The sequence below is a fragment of the Tupaia chinensis genome, unplaced genomic scaffold, assembly GCF_000334495.1.
Source record: "Tupaia chinensis unplaced genomic scaffold, TupChi_1.0 Scaffold000429_1, whole genome shotgun sequence".
NCBI classification, from domain to species: domain Eukaryota; kingdom Metazoa; phylum Chordata; class Mammalia; order Scandentia; family Tupaiidae; genus Tupaia; species Tupaia belangeri.
The window spans coordinates 924518-932315 of NW_006159934.1; the positions used below are offsets into that span (position 1 = coordinate 924518).

Below are 7798 nucleotides of genomic sequence, written 5' to 3' on the forward strand. Positions count from 1 at the left end.
TCTTCCAAAAAAAAAAAAAAAAAAAAAAAAAAAAAAAAAACCTCTTTTGAGCCGCAATGGCACCCACAGGGAAGCTCCCCACATCCAGGCTAGGAGACATCCGGGCCTGCCCAGTCAGGGCGGAGTGGGGCACACAGGCAATGTGTGTTGTGCTTGGGAACAACTAATCCCTGGGTGACAGAGGGCGGGCGGCCTGGCAGCTGCTACTCCACGTGGGTGCCGCGGGCTGCTTTGGGCCGGCAGAGTTGGCTCCAGGGTGGCCTCGCCCCGCCTCAGCTCTCAGCAGGGGACCAGGCAGCTGAGAGGCTGTGCAACCACACCCTGAGCACCAGCTGGAGACCAGCCGCCCCAGCCGCCCACCGAGAGGGGCCTGGTGGGCAAGGACAGGGAGGAGCCATGAGCACCCACTGGGGGCCCTGGCAGCTCGCACACAGTAGGTGCTTTCTGTTTACAAGCTGGGAAGGTGGGAGACAATAATAGCCTATTTGTAGAAGGGGAAATAGCCTCAGAGAGGTGCAGGGATTTGCGCATACACACAGAGAGCTGGTAGGAGCAGTAGGACCTGAATCCAGACCCTCTTACTCCAGAAGGAGCTGGCTAGCAAGGTCCCTAGGTTCCCCAGCAGAGGTCAGCTCCTCCTCCCTTTCTCCTTTCCAGGTGCTGGACTCCTTGGCACATTCGGGGCAGGTGAGTCACAGGAAGGAGGACAGGCAGGGCCAGAGCTGCTCATGTTGAAGGGCAGCTGTGGGACTGTGGGAAAAGGCCAGATGTCCACAGAGGGGCTGCCCATCCCCCACTCTGCCCAGCCTCTCCTTGCTTCCTGTTTCTCCCATCTTCTCTTCCCAGTCTCTCTGTGGACAGGAAAGGTCTGAATGTGTTCCCTGCCCTCTCAGAGTTCAGGAAACAGGCTGACTCAGGAGACGCCACTGACAGGGCTAGAAGGGGCCGGTCCAGTGCAAGGTAGTGGACCTGGGCGGGCCCAGTCCTATCATATCATTCCTGCACTGGAGTTAGAGAGCCATCTCCCAGAGGGGCCAGCTGAGTTCAGATGGGTCCAGGTCACACAAGCAGGAAATGAGCAGGGTGGGGTGGTCAGGAAGGAGACCACGCCCAGTGAGAATCAGGTGGACCCTTCCAGGGCTCGGTGAACCCCAGGTCAAGGTATCAGAGAGGGCTCACCCGGGGCTTGGGGTCCTGGAGGCCAGGATTGGTGCTTGCAGGAGAGATTCTCACATGATTAGAATCAACCCGGCATGGTTATAAACACCAATCTGATGGCCCATTGGTCAGGCCACGGCCGTGGAATGTCTCCTGGTTGTGGGGGAGGGACGATTGGGCCCAGATGTGGGAAGCAGAGAGCCAGAGGGACCCATTTGGCTTCCCAGAAACATTTAGGCAAACAGACTCCTGACTGCAGGGCAGGCTGGATGGGAGGACACACAGATGGTGGGGGACAGAAGGGACTCCCAGACACAGGTGAAGGGGAGAGGGCTGAGTCAGGGGACACCTATACAGACGCAGAAGAGAAACCCCTGCAGGAGTGGGGACTGACGGTGGGAGCAGGGCACGGCCTCGCCGGGGTTTGGTCTTGTCCACACTCTGCACAGCATCAGCCCTTGCAGAATGCCCTGCTGGATCCGCTAGCTGGCAGGCCTTCTAGAAACACCAGTCTGGCCTGGGTTGTCATGGAGCATGAGTGCAATCTTGTCCACGCAGCACATAGACGCTGGTCACTAAGTGACAACTGCTATTTTATTAAGATTGGCCCCTGTGTACAAAAGATTCAATGACTGAGGGCCTAGGGCCAGCTTAGGGGCCTGAGGGGTTGCATGTCACTCACAGCACTGCCAGATTCCTGTCCCCATGCCAAGACTCCCTTCTTGCCCTGTGCCCAGGGATACCCATACCCGGCCCCTCCTCATGTGTCTCTGTCTCTTCCCTGCAGGTCCTGGAGGGCTTGCAGGTGGTGGCCTTGGTGCAGGTTAGTGTTGACACCTAGTTCAGATGCCTCTCTGGGGACTAGTCCCTGAGCCAAGCCAAGGGCATCTGCCTGGTATAGAGGGCCATCAGGACGCAGGAGTACAGGCCAGGCTCCCCCTGGGCCCCAGTGGGGGATGGTGCTGATACCACTGCCCCAAGTAGCTGCCTGGGGCCTGAGGGAGTCATAGGGACCTGGATGGAGGACTGGACAGAGGAAGTTCCGGGGCTCTTGGGAGCCCAGAGATGTTGCTCAACTTAGAGGGGGCTCAGAATGGCATTCTGGAGAACATGGGTATGAAATTCAACCCCAAAAGACTCATGCAGTTTAGTCTGGTGAGGAGAACTGCCTGGCACATTAATCTCCAGCACAGAATCCAGTCCTGGCGAGCAGCAGTCTCTGCTTGGCGTTGAAATCCTGCAGAGAGCAGGAAAGCCTTGAGTTTGCTCACCGAGTGAGGCTGGACCAGACGGGACTGGGGCTTAGGAGCCTCCATGAATGTGGTGGCCAAGGATCTCCCCATCCTCCCCTTGGCAGGCCTCGGAGCCTTCCCTGCTGGCACCTTTCCGGGGGCTCTGGTGCCTGGTGGAGCTGGCACTGCTGCAGCCTATAAAGCAGCCAAGGCTGGTGAGTGGTACTCCTTGGAACATGCCATAAGCCTTCAGGACCCCTCTTTGCCCCTTCAGGAGCTCAGTTCTCTGGGGTGGGGGTGCTCCCTGGGATTCCCACTGGAATAGGAGTCAAGCCCAAAGGGCTCCATGGGCTCTTCACTTTCCAAAGAACCTTCCCTCACTGCAGTGCTGGGAAGCAGGGGTGTAGGATCCTCTTCTCCAATGCTCTGAGGCTCGGGGAGGCAGCAAAGTGAATCGGTGGCAGGTCAGACCTCACGCTGGGCCCTCAATGTGCCATCTGTTCTTCTCCCCACTGTTTCTTGCACCATCCTTCACCTCGCTCCCTCCTGGCTCTGCAGGTGCTGGGCTCGGGGCTGGTGGAGTCGGCGGTGTTGGTGGAGTTGGAGGCTTGGGAGTGTCTACAGGTATGGTGGCTAGACCGGAGCACGCCGGGCATAGGCTGCAGGCCCACTGGAGTCAACTCTGATGTGGCCCCTCTCGTGTCAGGTGCGGTGGTGCCTCAGCCCGGAGCTGGAGTTGGAGTTGGAGCTGGAGCAAAACCTGGGAAAGTGCCTGGTCAGTATGGACTCCCTGGGGGGCAGAGGTCAGAGTGGACAGAGGCCCACCCTGGAGGAGGAAAGGCAGGGTCTGCTTGCAGCTGGGCCAGCACCTGTGTCTGCAAAATGGGGCCTAGGGGCCTGTCTGGACTTTGCTCCCAGAATCTTGGAGCAGAAGGAGACCTCAGAGACAGGCTCTGTGACAGCTATGGGGTGATGGATAGGGAAACTGAGACTCAGGATGGAGAGCCAGTGTGGAAATGCCCCAGCTCACCATGGCAGAGCTGGGGTGAGTCTGGTGTCCACTGACTCTTTGGTGCTTGTCCAAGCCCTTCGGAAGTGACTTCAGGTTAAAACAAAAGGCTGCCTGAGTCCACACAGCAGGGTGGGGACATCTGGAAGTTGTTAGCCAGAGGTGGGCTGGCTGGGTCTCGTAAACAGGCTCCAGGAGACAGAGATAAATCCACGCACAGAAGGATTTGCAGATGACTTCCGAAACTCGTGGGAGGAGGGCCGCGGCCACCCCACGTCAGTCCTGGCTGCCCCGACAGGCACAGGCGCTGTGCGTGGGAGCCCTAGAGCTGCCTGGGGGGATGTGGGGGGCCCCTGAGCCGAGCTCATGGCTCCGCCTTCTTTTGTCCACAGGTGTGGGGCTCCCAGGTGTATACCCAGGTGGAGTGCTCCCAGGCACAGGTGAGGACAAAAAGAAGGGGGAACCTATTGGAAAAAAATCAGCCTCTGCCAGCCTCCCTGGTGTTCCTTCACCTCCACTCTAAGCAGAGGCCCCCAGAGTCCTTGGGTCCTGACCAGTACAGTTACAGTTAAGATCCTTGGCATCCCCTCCCACCCTCACCAGCCAAAGGTCAGTCAGCTTCCCCAGCCCCACTTAAGGCCTGACCCAAGGCCATTATCACAGCCTGAGGCAGCCCCCAACGGCAGACTGAGTCCCCAGGGTGGCCAACTGTTTCCCAAGTGCTGTGAGTCACCAGAGGGCCCGCCTAACAGGCCCCTGCTGCAGGAGACCTCGAAGAGCCGCCCCTTCACCCTCCTTCCCCTGCCAAGGCCTGACCACCTCACCCAGCTGTGACCTCTGAATTCCCCCAAAAGCCCAGACTCAGGCTGTGCTGTGGGATGTGCTGGCAGAGTGGCTGTCCCTCTCCCCACTCCCTGGGAGCGGGGGTGGGGGTGGGGACTCAGGCCATGGGTGTCCCCACAACTGGATGGCTGCTTTGCGGGCGGGGTTTCAGGCGGGCATCAAGGCAGAGCCCAGCGGGGACAGCATGCCTGTCTGCAGTGTCCCTCCACTGCCTCTTGCCCCCCACCTTCCTTGTCGAGGGGGCTTTTGTGATTAAACTCCAGTTTAGAGCCCGAGGCTGAGCTCATGTGGCTGAGAAACTCCCTTTTCCTGCTGTTGGGCCAGGCAGGAAAGGAAAGTCACCAGCAAGAGGGGCCCCGCCCCCGGCCTTGCCTGTCCCTGACAGTGCTAAAGAGATGGGGGCTGGGGGTGACCCAGGCCTGTGAGGTCCAACTTCACACCCTCACTGCGAACCCCCCTTTGCCCCCTCAGGAGTTCGGTTCCCTGGTGTCGGAGTGCTTCCTGGGGTTCCCACTGGAACAGGAGTTAAGCCCAAAGCTCCAGGTATGTAGCCGGCAGCCTGGGGTCATGGTAGACTCCCTTCACCCCTAGGCCCCTCTTGTCTTGGATGTGGAATGAGTATGGGGGTCCTGGGCTTGTCGGGGTCATCGGGGTGGGCACCTCTGTCTCCGGGCCTGGTAAGCCGGCCGAAATGGGCTGCACCCTGCTCAGAAATCCCTGAGTGTGAGGGCAGCATGAGCTGGGGGCAGGGCAGAAAAGGCTACTGCTGGGCCTGCCCACGCCTCAGTGCTGCCCGGCACTGGCCAGTGGCACCTCTGTGCTCCGCACCTGTGGCACCAGGGCTGCAGTGACAGCTTTGTCTTTACAGGTGGAGGTGGAGCCTTTGCAGGAATCCCAGGTGAGGCAAGCCTTGTCCTCAGGGTGGGGCTCTTACTTTTGGAGGGGCTGGGCTCCCGGAATCCCATCCACGCTGCCCAATTCCCCTCATGCCTACCGCCCCAGCCCTGGGACTGGCTTCAGCATAGCTGCCCAAAAGAGTCCCTCAAACCCCTGAGTCTAGGCCAGGGGCAGCAGGCCTGAACTAGGGCCACATCCCCAAGAGGAGTCCTGCAGCTTCCTTAAGGAAGTGGCCTGTCCCTAGGGGTGCTCAGCTGACCCTCGATGGAGAAGCAGGGAGGGTCTCTGGGCAGGATGTTGTTTGGGCGCAGTGGCGAGTTCACCCTGAGCTGAAAGTGGTGCAGGAGGCAGAGGGTTAAGAACAGCTGTGGGTCCAAGGAGCCAGGACCCGATGTGGCTCTCCCTGTTCCCACAGGGGTTGGGCCTTTTGGGGGTCAGCAGCCTGGAGTTCCGCTAGGGTACCCCATCAAGGCACCCAAGCTGCCAGGTAAGTCAGCAGAAGAATTCAGGAGTCATGTCGGGAAACCTGGTATTGAGGCCCACTCATGGTCACCAGCCAAGAGAGGCCTGGGGTCATCAGTCCGTAGGTGTGGGGCTCACTTGCGTGCGCACACTCAGCACATGCGTGCACTCCACTGAGAAGGGAGCCCTGCTAGGAAAACATTTGTGTTGGTGGTAAGAAACCACCATCGGAAAGACCCCTGTGACGTCAGTCCACCCACATCGCCATCCCACCTCCACAAGCAGCAGACGAGAGGCTTCCCACTGCAGCAGATGGGGCATGGACTAGGGCGATACTCAGACTCCAGGGTTCGGGCCTGGACTTGTAGGGTGGGTGCCTCATCAAGTCCTGTTCAGGGCTGTCCTCTTCCTCCTCCACCCAGGGACTCTGCTCTCCCGAGATCAGAACCTGGGGGTGGGGGAGGGCTCAGGCCTCAGCACCAATGGGGACAACTCTGCCCACCAGGCAGGCCAGAGCCCAGCAAGCCATGGGGCTGTGTGTGGCCCAGCCCCTGAGCCCGCCCCTCCTTCTCCTCAGGTGGCTATGGCCTGCCCTACAGCACCGGGAAACTGCCCTATGGTGAGTGAGACCTTCCTAGACTTCCTGGACTCCTAGACTGGGTTTCCAGCTCTTCCCAACACCAGGGCTCTGGCAAAGGGGGCTCTGGCACAGCCCTGGGCTAGGGCAGCACCTACGGGGAGGAGAGGTACAGTCTTGGGATGGGTTCCTCGAAGGAATGGACTCGGCCTGGTTCTCAATCCTGGGCCTCCACTTACCATGAGGCCTTGGACAAGCCATTTTTCTCGGAGCCTCAGTGCCCTCATCTGTGGAACGGGAGTAACAATCCCACGCCTGTTAGTGGTTGGGGGTGACAGGGTGGAGAATCAGGGCGGCCTGACCCCTAAAGGACAGGCCAGGGGCAGACAGCTGTGGTCTGAGGGATGGCCACTGAGTCTCTCCTTTTTGCAGGCTATGGGCCTGGAGGAGTAGCCGGTGCAGGTGGCAAGGCTGGCTACCCGACAGGGACAGGTAAGGAAAGCCTCAGCCCAGTTCCAGCCAGGGCCACTTTCCCTCAGACCCTAGGGCCCTGGGCAGGGAGCAGGCGAGCCCGCTTTACATCCAGCCCCTGTCTGCGCCAGGAGAAGGATCCTGGGTAGGGGCAGCTCTGCCTGGCGCTGCCTACTGGGAAGCCCTGACTCACCCCATCGGTTAACGGGCCTGTTCTCTGGGCACTGGGAACAGGAGGGCTCTGGAGATGCAGGAGCACCAGTTCCAGTCTCTCCCCCTCCCTTCCCTCTCCCCCAGGGGTTGGTTCCCAGGCTGCAGCAGCGGCAGCTAAAGCAGCAAAATATGGTGAGTACTTCCGGAGACCCCACTGCCAGTCCAGCTCCAAGCGCCCCATCCCTGTGACTACTGAAAGCCTGTCTCAGGGATGACTCACCTAGCCTCTACCCACCACCTGCTCCCCATTTAGCCAACATTTCAACATCACCCCCCCTTCCACCCCTTTCTCCATCCCTCCGTCCATCCCTCCCTCTCTATCCCGCTCTCCCCCTTCTTCCATCTGTTAACCCCTCCATCCATTTATCCTTCTACCCTCCCTCCTGACCCACCCCTTCATCCTTCCACGCATCCTTACAGCCTTCTCTCCATCCACCCCTTCCTCCCTCCATCCATTCATTCTGCTTTCCTCCTCCCTTCATCATTTTCTAATTTGCACTCGCCAAAGGGGGGGGGTGGGGGAGAGAAAGAAGGAGGAAGCATCTCCTATGGGGGATAGTCACACCACAATCCCTTCATTTCTTACTCCTTTCTGGATTTGGGGCATGCACGCACACATGCCTGGCATGTTTCTCAAGGCGCTGGGTCCAGGACTTGAACTGTGCAGTCAGCCATGTGGGATCCAGCTGTCTTCACCACCACCCCACCAGCTGGCCCCCTTTATCTTATCTTCCCTTCTATCATTCAATCATTTATCCATCCATCCTCCCATCCTTCCATCTCTCCATCCATCTATTCCTCCATCCCTCCCTCGATCTATGTATCCTCCCTCCATTTCTTCCACCCCCTCAAATAACCTTCCCATCCCTCTGTCCACCCATTAATCCATCCCTCCCCCCTCCCCCTCCCTCCATTGCTCCTGTCCTCCATCCGCCC

At 59.4% G+C, this 7798-nt stretch overlaps 1 protein-coding gene across 1 annotated transcript in view; it reads left to right on the forward strand.

The window, feature by feature from the left end:
* Window positions 1-7798, forward strand: part of LOC102481850 (elastin) — a 26551-nt gene that overhangs the window by 12132 nt on the left and 6621 nt on the right. Inside the window, exons 5-16 of the mRNA XM_006155027.2 lie at window positions 658-687; window positions 1946-1981; window positions 2516-2605; window positions 2949-3014; window positions 3097-3165; window positions 3792-3839; window positions 4714-4785; window positions 5111-5140; window positions 5555-5626; window positions 6179-6220; window positions 6611-6670; window positions 6947-6994. Of these exons, the coding sequence (XP_006155089.1) occupies window positions 658-687; window positions 1946-1981; window positions 2516-2605; window positions 2949-3014; window positions 3097-3165; window positions 3792-3839; window positions 4714-4785; window positions 5111-5140; window positions 5555-5626; window positions 6179-6220; window positions 6611-6670; window positions 6947-6994 (663 nt within the window). The remainder of the gene's footprint in view (window positions 1-657; window positions 688-1945; window positions 1982-2515; window positions 2606-2948; window positions 3015-3096; window positions 3166-3791; window positions 3840-4713; window positions 4786-5110; window positions 5141-5554; window positions 5627-6178; window positions 6221-6610; window positions 6671-6946; window positions 6995-7798) is intronic.